Raw genomic sequence first — 21,336 nt, forward strand, 5'->3', positions numbered from 1 at the left:
TGGAGATGAACTGTTGGCTGCATGACGTGTGTGAGGCAGAAGGTTTTGCTTTAGTTGAACACTGGATCACATGTCAGTGGAAGAAGAGGCTGTGCAAATGGGATGGCCTGCATCTCACAGGTAGGGGCTAACCTTCTTGATTGGAGACTAGATAGAACAGCTAGGAAGGCATTAAACTACCAACTCAAGGGGAGGGTGCTAAGAAGGCATCTCAAACTCAAGATGCCATGAACTAATCAAACTGATGTGGCAAAGAATGAGCAGAGAATACATTTTTCAACTGCTTATATACCACTGTGAGAAGTCTAGATAGCAAGTAAGAATTGGAAATTTTCATCTATGAGGAAAAAAAATGATATAACTGGTCTACTGAAACCTGGTGGGACAATTCACATGGTTGGTTATAACCTGTATAGGAAGAATAGAGTGGGTAAAAAAGGTGTGTATGGGAAGGTGGCATTGTACATTTATAGACACCTGCTTGACAGTTATTGATAACTCAGAACCACAAGATCATAAATCCATCTGAATCAATGTGCTAACTAACAAAGCAAAGGACAGGGTTCGGTAGGGGTCTGTTACAGGCCACTGAATCAAGCCAGAGACCATGTAGAGTTATTCCTTAAGAACCTGTCTGTGATGTGTTGACAGAAATGTTACTGTTATTGGGGGGAGGCAGGAGTTCAGTTTGGGAGACATATGCTGGAGGTCTACTGTAGCCAGTAATAAAACATCATTCCACTTATTACAAGTTATAGATGATCATTTTCTAACACTGAAGGTACTGCACCCAACATAAAGTAACCATTTTGGTCCTCATTATGACAGATAAGGATGTATTAATCACTGAATTGGATGTTGGTAAACAAGTGATTACATTCAATCTGGGCAAACAGAGGACAGGACCAACCAGTAACTAGATACTTGGTGCTTCAGGAGGGCTAATTTCTCAAAATTGAGGAAAATTATGAATGAAATTGACTGGGGGTGGTGAAGAGATTTAGACAGAAAAAAATTGAATGAAAAAAGGGAGTTGCTAAAGAAGAGTTTATTAAATGAACAAAAAAGCACAATTCCACAATCAAGCAAAACATCCATGTTGCATAAAAGTCCATCCTAGTTCAGTGTGGAAGTGGAGGCAGCAATTAGAAATAAAAAACCAATATAGGAGAAAAGAGGAAATAGATAGCAATCAGCATAAATTATAAGTTACGAAGTGTAGAAAATCAATATGGGTATCTAAAGACATAAGGGAAAATCTCTGTCTGGCAGAGCTAAGGACAATAAGGAGTTTTTAAAGAATAGTAAGAACTAAAGAAATACTAGCAGTGGCATACGTCTATAGGCAGGTTACTAGATGGAGATGGGAAAATGCTTAATAGTGATGCAGAAATTATTCAATAAATATTTCTGTTCTGTATTTGTATCACATGAGGCTGACATACTACTTTCCAGCCCAACAGCTGGCCCTAATAATATGCACCCAAGTGTACTAAGAGTTGGCTAAGGATGTTAGGCATCAGGGCCTGCAGCAGAGACAGTCTCCAGACAACCTAACGAGCACAGCTGGCCTGTAGTAGGCAACCTAATTGGCTGCACCTCCTGATTTGTTGGCACAGTCAGTGGACCAGCTCTTAGAGCCAGCAGCAGCAGTTCAGCGGCTGCTCAAAGCATTCGCCAATGGCTGCACCTACTTGTTCCCAGCCTTGCACCCGGACGCAGCCTCGCTCCTGCCTTGCCTCGCTCCCAGATACCTAGTTCTCACCCTCAGCTCCAATTCCCAACTTCTTCTCTGACCCTTGGCTCTGGCATCTAGCCTCTGACCCTGGGCTATTGACCCTGTTGACAATTGCCCACATCTCAGTCACTGGAGAGCTGTGGCCACCATTGTTAATTTTTAATGAATATTTGAATCCTGAGAAATTACAGAAGACTGAAAGAGAACTCATATTGTGCCAATATTCAAAAAGTGGAAGCGGTATGATCTAGGTCAGTGGTTTTCAACCTGTGGTCCACAGATCCCTGGGGGACCGTAGGCTATGTCTAAGATTTCCATTTGAACAGCTCCATTTGAAATCTTTTAGGGGTCTGCAAATGACAAAAAGTTGAAAACCACTGACCTAGTGAACTATAGGCCGGTTAGCCTGACATCAATCCCAGGCAACATAGTGGACGAACTGATATGGGCTTCAGTTACAAATGAGTTACGATAGGAATATAATTAATTTCCTCATTGACGCTAAGCTCTTACATAGCAAGAGGTGTGAGTAATGCCTTCTGCTGACTCTGGTTGGGTAGAAGACTCCATCCCATTCTAGCAGAAAATCACGTGGCCTTAGTTATTCATGCTTTCATCATCTCTCATCTGCACTGCAGCAATGCAATATACCTAGGCATGAAGCCTTCAGCATTTAGGAAACTCCAAGTAATATAGAACACTGCAGAACATCTCCTCCGCCATGCAGGCTTCCACTGACACTTCACTCCCGTCCTCCACTCCCTACACTGGCTTCCCATAGAATTTTGAATTGAATTCAAGGTTTTGGTCCCTATCTTGAAGGTGCTTAATGGCCTGGGCCCAGGATATCTAAAAGACTTCCTAAGCTCCAGAACAAAGACTGTGTGTAGTTAATAACTCTGCTCCTTAGACACAATGGAACTCTCTACAATAAGGTAAAGCTTGTCTGTACAGTTGAAAGAACTTTCTTGGGGGCCAGTCCCTGACTGTAAAATGAACTTTCCCATCACAAACCTTACCACCTTCTGCTCCAAGGCTCTTTTCTTTGCCTTCTAACACATAGCAACTTGTGTTTTTTTTTTATTATTTAAATATAAATCTAAAACCTGCAAAAACAAGACACTCCTCTGCATATGTTTCTGTCCCTGGGGAGAGGATGAGAGAACAAACACCATATGACAGATGTGTAGTCACATTGTTTAATGCACTACTGGAAAGCAATCAGTTACTGTAGCATGATAAAAGAACCTCTATAGAATAAATACAATATACTATGACTAACTACCACATGACATTTAAAAATACATCAATGCAAGATTAGTTTTAGAAATTTCATCACATTATCACATTCAGTCATCAAAAACTTAAATTACTAATTTATCTATTAAATAATCAAACGGGTAAATATTGCTTTTTGGTTGATTTTTACATACATATTGTATGTTTACTAAAAAAAACAAAAACACAAAATAGGAGTTGGATAATATATTATCCGACCAGAAATGAAGGTTCACCTCTGGGAGTGGTATATCCTCATCTCTTCATAACAAAAAAATCAGTCACAGGCATGTATCATTTGGGATGACCCAATATGTATTTTGTCACAGACAACCAGTCAAATCCCTACTCCTTATTCAGACCCCATGTACAAGATGGAAGTGGGGTGAGGGTGTACTGGGGCAGCTTTTTGCACAAGAACAAAGCTTTGGGCTATTTCAGCTCCTTCAGAACAGTATGATGGTCACAGGGATGTGTCACTTGGGGTAACTTATTTTGTTATGTACAGCCGGTCAAAACCCAGCTCCTTAATTAAAAAACTAAGTAATTAGTAATTTATCACATTCCGTCATATTGATCTGATAAAGTTTAATCTTACATTAATGCATTTTAAAATAATTTTGGCCTTTGAATAATGAACCAGGAATAAGGTACCCAGTTCAGCCTTGTTTTTGACAGCCATAATTCAGACCCACACCTACTCTCTCTCTCCTTTTCTCCCTCTGAACATCACACTATCAAGCCAGTGCCACTTTTTGCGGGCACTCCCAGTGAAACATCATTTACACGGCCATCATGTTTGTTGTCATTGTCTGAATTGCTTAATATATTGAAGCTGCTATCGCCACAACCATGGACATGAGTTGGAATCAGAGGTGTTGAGAAGGGGCAGTCTCAGAAAACATTCTCCTTACAGAGGGCAAAAGAAGGCAGAATAAGTCTGATGCACTCTAACAATTTGGGGATCTGTCCTCATGCAGAATTCATAAGTTGTGCAATTCTGAACTCTCTGTATCTCTATCAAACTGCAAACTTCATTTTGAAGGTGGGGGGCTTGTTGTGTTCTCTGTGGTCTCTGCCTCCATGCTGGACCAAGATTTCAAAGTGTAATGATAAAGGGCTGACCATAGCTGATAGTCTTTAACAATCAGCACCCAAATGGGCCTTGCCTGGGGAGAACAAGAGAGTAACTGCATCCTAAGGAAAAACTGTTCTTTACAACTTCCCTCAGCAGGCAGCTGGTGGATTTGGATAGAGTGGAAATTCCCTAAGCAGGATAAAGACAGGTGACTAAGTAGGAGTCTTAAAAAGGACTCACAGGGAGGAAATATACAGGCAGTTAGGGCAGGAGAAGGGAAGGGTACAGGCCAGCCAAGATTTGAAGGAACCATGCTGCCAGTGGGAAGGGGGTAGGCTCTGGAGAAACAAATAAGGGCAGCTGTCCTTGCAGGATGGCTTCTGCCACCACAGAGCTTCTAAGAGCTCCTCTTTTTAAAAAGAAACATGTTTATTGAGCCAAAATTTCAAAGTTTCTTTCAAAGTTCAATTATAACCACAAAGTGTCTGTTCTGATCAGATAACTGCCACCTCATGAAAATCTGATACAACATGACCTTGCCAGGTTGTGAATTGGCCTGGAATGAAATTGCAAGTATCTCACAGATGGTCATGGAATATTTTTCATTTTCACAAGCCACTGAACACAGTTCCCTTGCCACCTGCTAGAGATCACAAAGAGCCAAATCCTGCTCACCTTACTTATACAAGTAACCCACTGAAGTCAATAGGCCTACCTGAGTAAAATGAGCTACAGTTGCCCAGAAAGGCATTACAACAGTACTGTATATTAACCCACCTAACAGTGGGAACCGTTTTCCAGTGAATTCCTGAACCAGTAAAAAAGTTTGGTGATGAGAATTTGTTTAGGAATGCAGAGATCAATTACCAAAGGATTTTGGAGAGACGCAAGGTGAGTGATGGAATAGCGTCTATTGGACCAATATCTGTTGCTGAGAGAGACAAGCTTTCAAGCTTACAGAGCTCTTCTTCAAGAGGATTTTGCATATGTCCAAAGCAATTATTGGAGGGTTTTTTTATATTAATGGGGAGAGCTAAACTCTGTGTGTGTTTACACATGGGTGAGAGTCAGGAATCAAAGAGGCTTGAAAAACATCTTTAAATAACAGCCCCTGACAAGACTTATCTTTTAGGAGCATAGCACCAGCAGTTACAGCTGTTACAGTGATAATCTCCTAGGTGGCATTGTGTCAGATAATTGAAGACTTTAAAAAGGACAAGTACCATTCATTTCATATTAGCTGGATAACCTGACTCCTGTGCTCTGCAACAAACACTGTGATCTGTACACAGCATACCTCATACATCACTGACTCTAAAAGCCGTAAGGATCTTAGACAAGAAGAGCAAACTAATCCTAGAAACCAAGAAGGGCTTTTTTTTAAACCTAGTTTTACCGGTTTACCTATGTATACTATCTCTGAATAGCCTCCTCCAAGATAATCTATTATGTAAGAGACAATTACCAAAGTGATTATGTTAACAAACCCCTTTATCTGTATGTAGAAGTCAGAAACTTCTACGTTTTCTAATCATACTGAGTTTTCTAGGTATTTCTGAAGAAGCAAATCTGGTAGAGTTCATTGGCAAGTATAAAATAAAATGAATAATCTGCAATTTACTTTCCTACAAAGGTTCTCTGCACTATCCAAATAGCCTCCCTTTGAACAAACAGCCTAAAAAGCAAGAATTTTATAACTTCAGTGAAACGGACATTAATGATAGTCTTTATTCTCATTGCTAAAATAACAGATCTATATTTACTCTATTCCCTTCAGTAGAAAATTTCAATATAAAAAATTCTCATGTTCTTCAGTTGTAAAATGAATTTAAGTGACCCCATTCATTCACTATGAAGGAATCTGAGAAATACCTAATTTCTACATAGCTTCTCAAGCATCCCAATCCACTGGATTCGAGCACTGGATTCTCATGATCTTGTTGCATGTGCTCTGGACTCTGATACATGATAATATTATTTAGGCATTATTTGGTTTTCTGTTCAGCCTTTATTAAAGAGAGGGGGAAAGATCCTTAGATGATATAAATTGTCAATGTAGCTATGCCAATTTACATCAACTGAGCATCTGTCCCACTATCCATTTGCCAAATTCAGAGGCAGGTTCAGATGGAGCCTTTCCAAACTTCAGATCCAGGGCTTTGGTTCAGACCCATCCCTAGCACATCACTAGTTTGTATGTTGTCAATTTTCAACTCATCTCTAACTAGTTACACATGTAAAAATGTCTGCTAAAGCTTCACTTCATATTATCCTGTGTTCTTTAGCAATCTTACATATATGGTGCAAAATATTACCATGTGGCAGGCATTTCTGCAGAGGAACCATATGCTGCGGACACAGCATGGGTGCAACCCTCACTGTTGTTTCGTCAACAGCCAGCAGCATCCAGCCCATTCCAGACCTCCACTGAAGTTTGTCAGTACATACCTTTTTCTTGTTTCATTGGACTTGGCAGTTTTAATGGTGCTCCCATCCTGAGCAATTTCTCTCTCCTGGGAGGCAGGAGCATCTCTAACTGGAAGTGGTAGCACTACAGTTTCCTGAGTCACAGGTAAAACCTCATCTTCAGCTCCCTGCTGACCTAAATGTTGCTTGGCATAGTCAAAACCTTGTACTGGCTGCAGAGAGGGAAAAAACAAAAGCCATGGAATTCCAACATGCATTATATGTTAATACAATACCTTTTGCTATTATCTATTAATGTCTTTAATTATATGTGCTACAGTTAAAAGTTACTATAACCGTAATTTAGATAATTGGCAGTGATGCAGCATTCTCATCAGTCTTTTATTCAATATGTTTTAAACAATTAATGGATATAAAATTATCCTTGTTTTTAGTAAGATGATTGAGAAGTCAGAACTGAATGTAAAAAAGAAAAAAGGTTGAGAGGAAAAAGCCTAACAAATATAACAGAGGTTTCATTTCCATTATAGATTGAATTATGTTACCAAAATAGAGATGTCATTTTTTTCTTGCATACATGTGGCTGTGACAGAATGCTATAAACATAATGAAAGTACATGAGATGGTGGTGCTTTTTTTGTTCCCTGAGCAATTCAATTTTATGCTTACTGTACCACCAAAATGCACCCAGTAACATTCCAGTAAATAACATGTCAAAATTATAAGCCAATGGTTTGAAAAAGCTTTTTTAGGCTCTTGTGACATTACTGAACATTTGAGTTACACTGGAAAAATACCATCCAGATTTGAACTTACAGATAGGCCACAATAGTCAGTTATCTGCAGTACCTTCTACTTTGTATAAACATTTGCTGTACTGAACAACATTTGATCTTGGAACTCAGCTCTGTAAAAGCCCCCAGGAGCAGATGGCTTTACCCCAAAGACAATTGGCAAGACTATTTGTTAACAGGACTTACTCTGCACTGCAAGGAAAAAGATACCATATGACAACATTTCTGAGAAAGATCTAATGAGTGGAATTTGGGTGAAGCTTTTAAAATTATATTTGAACATGGTTGCTCAGGTAATTTCTTACATTGGCTGGATGAGAATAGAAGGAATGGTATGGGTTGCTGCTGACATTTGTTTCTTTGGAATTAGAGCTGGCTTGAAAATGGAAATCCCTTCATGTGAAAAATTTCACATTTTTGAAATTTTTTATCCTAAATCAGTACAAAAAAATTTGTTTTTAAATGTAAAATTTTTCCACAGGAAAGGATTTTCAGGAAGATTCCATTTGGGGAGAACTGAAACAATTTTTCATCCTTCCAGCTCCCCACCAGAAGGCTCTTGTAAATTTCACTTTCTCCTGTTGGAGGATGAGTGCCTAGGCTCTCTGCCTTCCTCCCAGACTGGCTGCAACTTCCCAAATGCATGCGTGGAAGCCATTTCAATTTTCCCAATGAAAAAAAAATATTTGATAGCAAAATTCAAGTTTTCCCATAGAAAATTTTGATTTTGTGAAAAGGGTACTTTGGTCAGAAAATTATTGCTGGAAGATTCCTGGCCATTTCTATTTGAAATGGTGATGTAAAAGCTGATAAAAACCAGAATGACCATGTACACTCTGCTTCGGCTGATTTGATGTTTTTTTCTTTTATGTTCTCTATAAATGAATGGTGGCTCTCTCTCAGGGGCTGCAGTATTTGTTTTTGCTTGAGGGACTTAATCTGTGGATTTTATCTATATTTATCTACTAACTTATTCTTCCTTCATTTTTTTTTTTTTTTAAAAGAGAAAGAAAAGGTGACAGACTGAAAAATAAGATTATGGCCTTTAAAGACATGCTATGAATTAGAACGGAAGAGATGCAGAAAAATAAGTTGGTATCTGCCAAAAAACTATAAACAAACATAGCATTTAAAGATTATTAAAACAAATTCCCATCCATTTATTTACTCACTGCTCCAACGCTCTCATATTCCTCGGTTTACACTTTTTATTTTGAAACTAATAAGTCATTTGAAACAAATGATAATGGTGCCTTTTCTCTGAAGCTCAGCACATATGTTGCCAGCTGTTAAATCAATCAAGACTAGCAACAGGATTTAAAATAACTCCCAAGAAAGATGCTATAAACTACACTGTTTATGAGCAGCTAATCTTTTCTAACTTCATTTATTTATTTATTCATCCTTTAATAAATTACAGTTAAAGGGCAGTTCCTATATTACCATGCTGAAGCGGCAATTCTGCTTTTTCAGCCAATGCCAGTGTAACTGGCTGGTTGCCTGGAAAGAGCCCCCTCATGGCTAGGGGGTGGCTCTGCAGGTAAACTGCCCTAGTTTCCCTCTCAATTCACACAGTCCGTATTATTTTAAAGCATTCCCCTTCTGGGTGGGGTCCACTTTATTTAGTCCATACACACATGAATACTCCACGCTAGCTTCACCCAGCCGGCCACTGGTTCCACAGTTCAAACAAACAGTTTTCTCCCCTTGCATCAGGAGTCCCCAAGCCCTCCTTCCTGGAGCTGGGTTATAATCCCAATGGTCTTGCTTCCTGGGAACCAAGAGTCCTTGGCCCTCCTTCTCACAGCTGGGTTCAGTTCAGTCTCTCTCACTCCTTGCAGAAGCCAATCTTGCTTCCTGAGGCTGCTTCCTCAAGCCAGCTACAGCTTCCCAGACTTCCAGCTCTCCCTCAGCTATCTCCCTTATAAAAGGCCTGACTGAACATCATGTGACCAGTGGTCAGGTGACCCATTTTCCCCAGTGGAGAAGTGAGTTTGTCACAGGTGGACTGAATACCATCTCACCTCAATGGGTCAACCACACATTGATGTCTTGCCTATAGAATGATATTTAATGCTAAGATTTCATTACCCTTCTATCCTTTGTTCATTAATTTAATTCCATCCACACAGGAAGGATTCTGTCAAATGATGTAATAGGCAGCTTTATCTAAAGAACTGTCATGCCCCCTTGTTAACAGTAGCAATAGGACTGCAGCAATGAATAGGCAGCTCCACTCTGCTAGTTTTCCTTGACATAAGGCTTTTGAAATCACAGCACACCATTAAAAAACAAAATAACTGAGTACCAAGGAAGGTTTCCTCACAGAATTTGAATTTCCTTTGTTTTTAAACACAGAACATCCAAAGGTACCAGAAACCTTGGCTCTGATAAACAGATTTCAAACATAAAATATACAGAAGTGAGATTTCAAAACTGTTCCTTAAACTGGAAATATCTACTGCAACTCCATTTTTAAAGAGATTTTGGCCTAGAAGGTTTGCAGTAATCAAGTGATTTCAAGCACTTTTGTAACGAATGGAATTATACATATTCACTTTAAAATGTACTATACACCTGTTACCATCAACCATTTGCATTGACAAGATTTACATTTAATGATTCTGTAACAATGATACATTATCATTATTATTGTGATTATTGTTATGCCTGATAGGCTCAAACTCCAAGTAAGTAAGATGAAAATATATTGTTCTTCTTGGGATAATTTTATTTCATTATCTTCCAAAAATATATTTCTCAGCACCCTTTTAAGCAGAAACATCAAAATCAGAGATGGGAAAGACCTATCTAACCACCCGGTTCATCTCCCTGCCAGTGCAGAACTGTTACCTATATCATCTGTTCAATCTATACCTTCCAGCTGGAGCTGATTGAAAAGTTTCTGACACAAGAGTTTTCTATTGGAAAATGCAGTTTTGTCAGGAATGTGTCAATTTAGATAAAATGTCCTTTTGAAAAAAAATCAAAATGAAGCACTTTGATAAGGTTGAAACATTCCATTTTGACCTGATCAGAACACTCAGAAAGGAACCAGGGTTTTTATCATTTCAGTCCCCTGCCTGCAAAAAGAATAAAGCCAACAAGGAGAATGAAGGGACTGTGTTGATGGGCACACGTCCTGGCTTTGGTGAGTTGCCCAGCCTAGAAGCTGAGATTTTAATAATGCTGTAGCCTATCTGGGTGGGCTGGCAGCTTTTTCCACTATGGGGAGATACAGTATTTTAAAACAGAATATGTACTTTAAAGAGGGAAATTCAAATGGAGGACTTATCTGTCAGTGCCCCTATAATTTACATGGCTCATTAAGTAAAGGGGAAGAATAATTTCCTTAATTCTCTGTAAGATATATTTGCAAGTGGATTAGAAGTACAAAAAAAGTAAAAAAGTGGTGGCCTTTTCTGCATTACTAATAGGCTGGAACAGTTCTAATTTAGGACTAGAATCTAAGCTTCTGTCAAAGCAAAGAACTTGAACTATTCAACTCTTATTAGTGCTAATGGGAACTGCTTAGCAGAAATTCTGTGCATAGAATTGAGTCTCTCTCTGTCACAGGGCAGGGCTTCTCCCCAACTTCTAAACACTCACTGCCAGGCCCAGTTTCCTTTAATAAGGTTTATTCTCGATACTGAGGCAGGTAAACAAACAGAAAACAAGTCTTTTAGCTCTCGCCTTTCTCTTGGGCATGTCTACAAAGCAACTAGACACCGCTAAACCTGGGCTTGCAGGGCTCGGGCTGTGGGGCTGTTTCATTGCTGTGTAGACTTCTGGGCTCAGGCTGCAGCCGGGGCTCTAGGATCCTTTGTGGTGGGAGGGTCAGAGAGCTCACCCAAGCCCGGAAGTCTATACAGCAATGAAACAGCCCCACAGCCCGAGTTGTCTGGCATGGACCAGCCACAGGTGTCTAGTTGCTGTGTAGACACACCTGAATGAAACAGTAGCCCAGGGCTGCTGGCACCTTGCTCTAGGGACTCCACAAAGGAGTTCGCTCTGCTCTGCTCCACTCCACTCCACCCCACCATGGCTTGGCTACCCCAGGCACAGCTAGTCCCAATCACACTGTCTTCCATCTCCCATTTCCTGCCCTGTGGCAACCCTTTTTAGGCCCAGGGGTAGCCCAGTCCCCTTTATTGGCTTGTATGGGTTCACCCCCTCCTCCGCAGGGAGCTGGGCCCAGTTCTACTCACATGGACCAGCTACCCTGTGACAATCTCCCTTAGATAAAAATCAAGGTTTGATTTCCTATTTTTATCTTTTGCTCCCCAAATTTACAGAAGAGACAAATGCCATGGCTTAAACACGCTTTAGCCCTGTGGGAGGGAACGACTTGCATCCCTGAACAATAATTATTCTGTATGGTTAGAAAGAGAGTCTTATGTCAAGCCCAGCGTTTCTCAAATGAAGCCACCAGGGGGTTTACCTGTGGCCACAAGAGCCTCCTGGACAGTGATGGCGGAGGGGACAAAGCAGCAGACCTTCTCTGCTTTCAAACACCCCACACCGCTCCCCCCAATCTTCATTGCAGGACTCCAGAGGTGGGCTTCAGCCCTTGTTCCCTACTTCAACTGGAGGCTCCGGGGGCAGGCTTCACCCTCCCTCCCTGCAGCATTACAGCTCTTGCGGTGGGCTCTGTGCATCAGTCTCTCTCCCTCCCCCCACCCCAGCTTTAGTTGCAGGGGGCTCTGGGCTCTAGCCCCTGGGGTAGGAGGCTCTGGTCTTCAGCCTCCTCCCCACCCCAGCTCCAGCTGTGGGACTCCAGGTCTGGCCTTCAGCCCAGGACAGCAACGTTTCAGCAGGGCCGGCCTTACTGGGCACCATGGTCAAGAGGCAAGGAGCAGGGTGAGCTTAGGGTGGAGCTCGGGGCAATGGATGGGGAAGCAGCGATGGGGAGCCCTGGGGAATGGGTGGGGGAGAGGCAGCAGGAGCCAGAGGCAATGGGTAGGGAACTGGAAGAGACAGTGGGGGCCAGAGGCTCCAAAATACAATGGTACATTATTTTTATTATTGAGTCTGCAAAAAAACCCTACGTAAATAAATTAAAATAATTTGGACATGTATATGTGCATATTTATTTGTTTTGTCCTAAGGTTAATTAAATATTTTAGGAAAATTTGTCAGAGCGGCCATAACAAGAGTTGGTAGCTGCACGCTGAGGCCACCAAAAAAAATTTGTTATGAGAACCCCTGGTCTAGCCTTTCTAGGGTGGAAGGATAATTACTTTGGCAGAAGGTCTCAAGTGTGGGGCAGAAGCACAAAGCCAGGAAAAACTGATTGAGGCGTAGATCTTTCATCTCACCCCAGGAAAAAAACAAACAGCTGAGAAAGTCCTAGCGTGAGTGCACTGACCACTTAAACTCTCAAATGTCCTTTAAATATGTTTAGGAAAGGATCTGAAGAATCAACACGGGAAAAATCAATGTATGTCCTGAGACTAGGACATCTTCTGGTTGAACAATCACTTACTTTAGCTCTCTGAGGCAGGTTCATCATGGTGTCTGGTTTGAAATCATTCTTGTTCTTCCTGCACAGAACTGCTGTGATGATGATGATGATAACTGTAACCACAGCAATGGGAGCCAGCACTGCTGCAATGATCCACAGGTTGTTTGGTGGGTTTTTCACCACAGCTGCATAAAATGCAAGCCAGAGAGTCAGTGTTCCACAATCAGCTGCTATGTAAAAGCAACAGAAGAACTAACTGGCCTCCACATAATAATTAGTATAAAGGGTGTATTTATTCATTTATTTATAATAATTTGTCTGGATTTCTACAATAATAAAAATAGATCAACAGACTTCAGTGATCAAGCCCTGAGCTCTCTTCTCTCATAATTCCATGTTCTTAGGTACAGACAGCTGCAGAGCACTCCTTTGATTCCTGAGATCAAGAAGTTGGATGAGGTCTCACTCAAATGGCTCTTTCATAATATAAACAAAATAATGGTGAACTGAAACATACCATAGATGTTTTCCTAAAATAAAAAACCGGTGGAGCTTGGACTCAGATAGCGTGTGCGTTAAAGATGTACTCATTGCGCCCAGTCCTGCTCCCACAGAACACGTTGGTGCAGACTCATAGCTGCTATAAATTTGCATACCTCCTTTGAAGCTAATGAACTGAAGACAACTCACACCAGCTAACAATCTGGTTCACTGAGAGTTTTGCCATCAACATCAGAGGGAGCAGAACTGGTCCCTTTGCAGTGCTACTGTTGTGCTATGTTTTGGGGGTTTTTTTTGGCAGTCACAGGATGGGCATCGCAAAAAGGACAAAATCTGGCACATATGGGGGGGCAGGAGGGAAACATAAGGGATGGCGAGAGTCATTTTCAGAAATATTGATAATTCCATTTTATTTGAGTCAATTGCCACTTAAATCTCTCAGCATATACATCTAATTAGTATATATATTAAATATCCTGCTCTGAAATAAATGCAGTGTTTTCTCATTTAATTTCTTTTTGGAAATGCTTATGCTAATCACCACATTTTGTTTGACTATTAAATGGTTTATTAGGCTTACCTTGTATTCTGTATTTATTTTCCTATTTTACTGGCTCCTGGCTTATACAAGGAGATCATGAAAATATTAGTGTGACATTTCTAACAGTCTTACTCCACTTTCTATTTGGTTTAACAGAATATACCAAGGACCAGATTCTGCAAAGTGATATGTGCCCTCAACTGTCATTGACTTCACTAGCTGCCAAAGGCACTTATAGCACCTTGTAGGATAAAGCCCTAAATATATAGCATCTGGCTAACAGTAATTACTATAGGAGAGCTAGCTGAAAGTCTGTTCAGGGTTGATCCTGTCTTCCTTGGACACTCACTCCTCCTTTGGAAATCAGTGGTAATTTTGACATGTTGGAATAGCATGACCAGATGCTCACTGGCATATTTTTGCACACAGGCAACAGGAATAGCATAGTTTCATTAGATCTCAGAAAAGGCAGTCAAGACACTGAATTTTAACCAACAGTGTCCCTATTAATGAACAATGTTCACTACTTAATGATCTTCTGTCATTACATAAATATCTTAAAGTGGGCTATTTTTTAGTTTTGGATTTTTTTTAAACAAAGGCTTCAGTACAAATTTTTCCTGACAACATCCACTTTCACAACCAGCTACCACTGAGAGCAGCAAGCAATTGTAGCAGAGGTTTACATTATGACCCCTGGAAAATGTGCAGTTCTTTCTAAAGAGTGTAGAGAGAAAGGGATGATTTTGCAGTTTATACAAAGAACTGAAACTCAAGATATTTGGTTTCAGTTCCCAGTTCTGCCACAGTCTACCTGTGTGCCCTTGGGTAAGTCACTGGCAGCCTCATTCAACGCCCAATCAATGGGAGTATTTCCACTGCTTTCAATGGGCTTTGGAGCAAGCCTTATCTCTCTCTGTCTCAGTTCCTCATCTGTAAAACCAGAACAATAATATTTTCTCCCACCTTTTGTCTGTCTTGTCTACTCAGATTGTAAACTTTTCAGGGCAGGGACTCTCTCTCACTATGTATCAGTACAGCACCTATCACAGTGGGACTCCTCTAGGCACTACTATAATACAAATAATAATAAATAAAAATGAAGAATAGTAGAACCTCAAAGTTACAAACACCTTAAGAATGGAGGCTGTTCACAGCTATGAAATGTTCGTAACTGTGAACAGTTACGATTGTTCATTCAAAAGTTTACAGCCGAACACTGACTTAATACAGCTTTGAAACTTTACTGTGCAGAAAAAAATGCTGCTTTTAACCATCTTAATTTAAATGGAACAAGCACAGAAGCTGTTTTCTTACTTTGTAAAAACAATTTTAAACTTTCCCTTTTAAAAAAAAGTAGTTTATGTTTAACACAGTACTGTTCTGTATTTGCTCTTTTCGTCGGAGGGGGTGGTCACTGTTGCTGCCTGATTCCGTACTTCTGGTTCCAAGTGAGGTGTGTGGTTGACTGGACAGTTCATAACTCTAGTGTTTATAACTCTGAGGTTCTACTCTAGGTGTAAAATATCTTCCTTGTAATTACAAAGAAATACTTGTACTATGTCCAAAATGAGACAAGGGGAATATTTTATTTTGCTAGCAAGGTACTGGGATGCTTTGTCTCTTCCATTCAAATCATCCAATCTAAGAGTTTTAGCTATCCAAGCTCATAATTTCATTTAATGATACTCTGTAAACTCTTGACTTCAGCTTGTATGGAAATGAAATAGGTACACCTACAGATGAGCAAGACCTCCCTTTAACACCATGCAAATACAAGGTCAGGTCAGCTCAAATCTTGCAAATGCAACATAGTCACTTAAATATTCATTTTAAGAGCAAAAAAGCATGTTGCGAGGGTAAGAGGACAGTATATTTCCCTGATTTATAGCCATTTTAGCAGAAAAGGCACTTTGAAGCATTTTTGTGGGAAACAATGTAATTTAGAATTTGAGGGAATGTAATTTATGCAAACAGGGATCAAAATCTCTGTTGTCTGCAGAACCAAGACTGAAAATCAATAATAAGTGTGATCAAGTCTAGGACCAAACACAGGATTCACTGGAATTGATATTGCACCTTTGGAGCCATTTTTCTGAGCTAATCTCATGCTTATTGCCAATATTTTAATCTTTTGTTAAAATTATTTCCCCTTTTTCTATCAACGTTTTGTGTAGCTCCTTTAATGTCAGTGCTTCATTCAAACAAGCAGAATGGTTATGCTTTCATATGCAGCAAGTGCTGTCTGATTAAAGAATTTACTAAAACAAATGCATTGGAAATCATAGTGTGTGCTTAAGAAGCAGGTCTCATAGTTAATGTTACATTTTGAATATTTGTTCTGAGAAATAGCAATAAATGTGATTAAAACTGGGGATTCAAAACTTAAGGAAAGGATTCTTACGATCAGCTTGTACTTGGATGACATAACCTAACGTCAGGGCCATCCTTTGAGAATCAACAGTACTCAACATTTTGGCAGCGGCAGTTCCCAGCAGAGGTTTCCCGTTGTATAAAGTATAGTAAGTCAGTTCAGTGGGCTCCTTGGGTCCTGGAATACGCTGCATTTTTACCATCTTATAATAAAAGGAGAGAGAAAGAGACAGAATCTATGTTTATATTGTGCCATCACTTAGATCCTGATCCTGCACAGAGCCATCTCCAGGTAAACCCCTGCACCTGTCAAGAACCCACCGAAGTTAATGGGACGCCATACTAGTGCAAGCTCCATGCAAAACTTATCATAGGATTTCAGGGCCTCACATTGTTTCACAGCATTGCTTTGTTTACCGAGAATACAGAAGTCCTTGTTGACAACCTTTATAAGAATATTTTATAAATATTTCAAATGTGAAATCCCTAGACAGAGGCCCTAGAAAAAATTAGTAAAAAAGCAAACAAAACGTCAACTCTTTTGAGGTCTCTGCAGTGCTGTCCTGTTCTCAACTTGCTTCTATGCCATGAAAAAGCAATTAAACTGAGAGAAATTTAAATATGCTCTTTTATTTAAAGTTACACTTTTTTGGTATTCTGCAGGTAAAAAAGTCCCTGAACTCACTACTCACAAGCAGACAAAAGGACCCTTTTGGTTTTGTACTGTCATATTGGCAGAGGTTTGAAAGTGCACCTCATATTTCCTGTGGTTAGTGGAGGTGTGCAAAATATTTATAATCACATGAAAAAGAAAGGGATTTTCTTTTTTGCATTTTGTTATGGATTTAATGTTTTCATGAAACATTTTCCTAAGGTTCATGAATTTAATCCAAAAATATGTCCCTCCCCGTTTTTTTTTTTTTAACAATTGTTTCACACTGAGAACACACAGAATTGTGGGGAAGATGTTTGCAATGCAAATACTAGAAAAAAGTCATTTTTTTAAACTTTCACAGTAAGTGAAGTTTGGAGAAGGGTGTGACAGTGCAGAGAACTAACAACATGGCTTGTGAAATTTTGCAGGCAGAACATTTTGAATTACATGCAACTAGGGCAGCTGGCTAACTTTGCTGTGGAAACAAAATAAGCTCTGGCGGAAAACACTGACTGGGAATTGAAATCTCACCAAACAAGAAAGAAAGATAATTTCAAAAGGCAGTATTCTCTCTGATTCAGTAATAAAATGCTCTGGGCTCAGACCCTCATTTCATAATGTGATCTGTAGCTCTGCACGGACCAGTGATCTATATTAAATAAATAAATTAAATTAAATTTTAAAAAATTCCTGACTTCCTTGCACAGGATCACAGCACAATGCAAAAATCAGATACAACTTTAATTTATCATGTCAGCGATATGAAAGAAGACCTATAGAAATTCTCTTCACTTTTGAGAATATAGCAAAACTCTTACTGAAGTTGACTTAACTACTAGACTTTTTCTACTAAAGTTTCCATGCTACATCAATATATATATATAGTAAGCAAAGAGCAAAATATTTCCTACTGCAGAACAACCACTGTCTATTTCCAAAGAGAAAAGAAACATGAATATATGCCTGACTTTGGAAACCAACTTCTTTGTGATGACCTGCACAACTCACACGCTGCTTGGGTATTCATGAATAAGAATGTCCAAACTCATTCCAATTAAACATTTTGCACACCAATCCATGCAGCATCTATGCACACAAAGCCTTTTTTAAATAGTATCTGGATACAACTTGTATCCTGTTGACCACCTGCACAGTGTAGCTGCCCACGGTAGTAGCACGTTTAAATCGCCTTCCCTGTTGGTGGGACATCACAAACAGTGGGGCCAGCCGCTGCTCCATTAATCTCGCAAAGCTTTGGTTGTTGAATCCCAGTAATGTAATGTCGACCCCTTGTATAACTGTGGAAATGGAGAAAATCTCATATCAACAGATTGTGCATGGATGAATTAAATAATACATGGTTGCAATGGCATATGTGACAAAGATGTACAAGTTAGTTTAGAAGAAAAATAACCTGATACCAAATTTACACACTCTAAATAATTCCCATTGTGGGTATAACATGCCTTTCTATTCCCAGCCACTATACAGTTTTTTTGGGGGGGGGGTTTCCAGATAATCTGTCAACTACATTTCTACACACAGAGAATCAAATCCTCCAGCTGTGTTCTCACCTCTTTGAGTATATCTACATCTACACCAAGCTTCAATGCAAAATAAAAGCAAACTCATAAGTGAAAAAGCATAAGAACAGACAAGCCTCAAGAAAGTTATCAAAGGGCAGTTGTATGCCTTTGTCAGGCAAAGGGACAGATTTTCATCCAAGTGTCTGAAAATATGAAATTGAAATTCTACAGGATTCAGTTTGAGAAGACATTCTGTGTTATAGGGCACTGACTGATTTGCGAATACGCATCTGATTTAATAAAGTCAAGTAAATGGTAAAGCATGCACAGTATATACTTAATTCATATGCATTCACTGTATTTTTTAAGTCATTTCAAAACTTTAAAGGGTTTATCCCGGCAGTTGGAATTATGTTTTAAAAAACTGGAATATCTATAGTATTCCACAGAAATCAATGGGACTTTGTGTCTGCAAGAACTGGAGCATCAGGCTTGTGGAAACTGATCCAAAGCCCTCTAAGGTCAATGGGAGTCTTTCCACTGATTTCAATGGGCTTTGGATCAGGCCCTTGATGAATTGCAATAAATCTTTACATTACGGTAAGTTTTAATCTCAAAAACATAAATAAGCAGAACAAGGATACCAAATCGCTTGCTTTGCATACAGAAAACGGGGTACACAGTAGAATTTCATGTAAGTTTCCTTTTTATTTTCGCCTTTGAATTAATATTAAGGATTCTAAGCACTGACAAATATTGAGAAATTTAGTTTTGTATTGGATCTGAGATTCCCAAAAAACTTTACTGGCCTGCCTCTGACTTCTAAGGGTAAAAAAGATTCTCACTAGGAGTGTGATATAGTGAATGATTATACTGTAAGTACAGTATTGTGAAGTTCATTAGCATTCTCTGCTGACATATTAAAATTCTAAAAAGTTTAGATTCAGAAATTCTTGGATCCAAAAACAGCAGGTGAGTCATCACACACTTTGTTACATTCTACAAATAATCATTTTTTTCTGGGCTTGAATCCAAACCTCTTTGAATTTCAGATTTAAATCCAAGATCTAGATAAAAACCGGAAATCCTGAGATAAGTACCAGGCACAGGAGACTGCCACTACTGAAGCTGGCAGAAATCACAGCTGTGCCCAGGAGTAGCTATAAATAGGTGAGTTGTCCTGCTGAATGCAGTGGGACATGTTCAGTGTGACTATTGTTCATTTTTGTGTGAAGTTACTCGTGTTTGCAGGCCTGAGTCATAACAATCTCTTTAGAAAGAAAAAGGTACCTGTAATCACCCAGTAGTCTCTAGTTGATTCTGAGACATCGAGGTTTGGATACTCCAAAGCTTAAAAGAAAAATTAAAAATTACTTCATAATATTCCAACACATTATATGTCTCAAAAATATAAAGGCACTAGGAAATAAGGCTAAAGTGTGGCTTTGCCACAAGCCCTACCTATGTGGCAAAACATCATTGTGCTGCCCAGGAGCAGACCAGGAAGCACAACAGGACTCAAAGGGTCACAATCTATTTCCTAATTTCTCCCTTGCTTTGTGGGAGGGGAGCGGCAGTCAAAAGTACACTATACCAAGTCCATACCTAGCACAACATACATCCCCTGGTGCAGCTATGCTGGCTGGCATATTGGGACTGGGAACAAAGGCAAGGCTCCATCCATTTCAGAGACACCAGCCTCGCTCTGAGACTTTCAGGGATATTTATGAAAAAATCAGGGAGGAATCTGGGAGACTGATTGGAGCAGCAGCAAGTGCCAAAGATGTGAAGCCAAATACAGACAGGATGTCTGCCTTGAACACTTGTGGTGCATTTTAGACGCACTTCTGTGCATGGTAGAGTAATAACAATAGTGATAAGCTGAAATAACAACATGTAGGAACATCAACTGCTATGACCAGGAGTGGCCACAATATTGGCCGTACCCTCACTCCTTTGCAAGCACTTCTGACATCATGTCGCATGCGGTTGGGTTTTTTTTGGCATTTTTGGCTCATTTTGTCCATGGGTTTGGGGAGCTCATAAGAGGCAAGCTGTGGCAAGTTTGAATGGGTTGGGGCACTGGGTTCACTGCCCAAGCCACAGGCTGCTTATTGTGCTTTAACTACCCTGGGTAAGCCTACTGGTGTGCTGTAGACACTTACAGCATGTTAACCCAGTCCAGCTGGGCCCTCATGGGGCAGTTAGAATGCAACACTCAGACTGTGGCTTGGCAGTGAATCCAGCGCCCCAACCCATTCACATTCACAACAGCTTGCCTTTTCTCAGATTGACCCTCACTGAGCAGTCTACACATGTGTCACAGGGGTAAGGCCACCCCTAAGAATTTCACTCGTGGTACGCTAGAGGTGGGGGGGTGTTGCCAAGTCCTGCCTCAAACCCTCAGGGGGGAAGAAGAAGAAACCAGGTGCTTGAATGGAGTGGCTGGCTGTGGTGAAAGAAGCATTAGGAGGGTTCCAGAGAGCGTGGAAAGGGACTTGTTGGGTGGACATGAGAGGGGACGAGGATGGGGATGAAGGGGACTGCTTGGTGACATGTGGGAAATGAGATGGCAGTACGAAGCGAGGTCTGGTGGGGAATGGTGTGTGTGTGTGGGGGAGGTAGATGCTTGGTGTTGGCCAGGCTTGGGGAGATAAAGAACCAATACCAGGTGCAGGTGGCACTGGGATGGGCGGAGGTTACTTACTGGTGCTGCAAGCAGCTGCTCCGCGTGTCCCAAACCCAGAGGAACCTATCCAGCCCAGACAGAGCCAGGTACTGGCAGTCGCACTGGGGCAGAAGATGCAGGGGCCAGCCTGTTATCCGCATTGCACATTGCTAGGGCTCTTGGCCCAGCTCTGTGCTCCCTGTGGCAGCAGCACAGCAGCTACATGTTTGGGCCCTGTGCAGATACGCTGGCCTGGGACGGAATCCCCGTGCCATAGGATCTCACCAGCGAGA

At 40.5% G+C, this 21,336-nt stretch overlaps 1 protein-coding gene across 1 annotated transcript in view; it reads right to left on the reverse strand.

The window, feature by feature from the left end:
- Positions 1-21,336, reverse strand: part of KIAA1549L (KIAA1549 like) — a 195,344-nt gene that overhangs the window by 52,060 nt on the left and 121,948 nt on the right. The window contains exons 7-11 of the mRNA XM_067532099.1: positions 19,666-19,725; positions 17,996-18,147; positions 16,226-16,397; positions 12,801-12,964; positions 6,543-6,733 (exon numbers count right to left, since the gene is read on the reverse strand). Of these exons, the coding sequence (XP_067388200.1) occupies positions 6,543-6,733; positions 12,801-12,964; positions 16,226-16,397; positions 17,996-18,147; positions 19,666-19,725 (739 nt within the window). The remainder of the gene's footprint in view (positions 1-6,542; positions 6,734-12,800; positions 12,965-16,225; positions 16,398-17,995; positions 18,148-19,665; positions 19,726-21,336) is intronic.

This window comes from Emydura macquarii, unplaced genomic scaffold (assembly GCF_026122565.2).
Source record: "Emydura macquarii macquarii isolate MOO-44397 ecotype Brisbane River unplaced genomic scaffold, CSIRO-AGI_Emac_v2 contig_3240, whole genome shotgun sequence".
Classification (NCBI taxonomy): domain Eukaryota; kingdom Metazoa; phylum Chordata; order Testudines; family Chelidae; genus Emydura; species Emydura macquarii.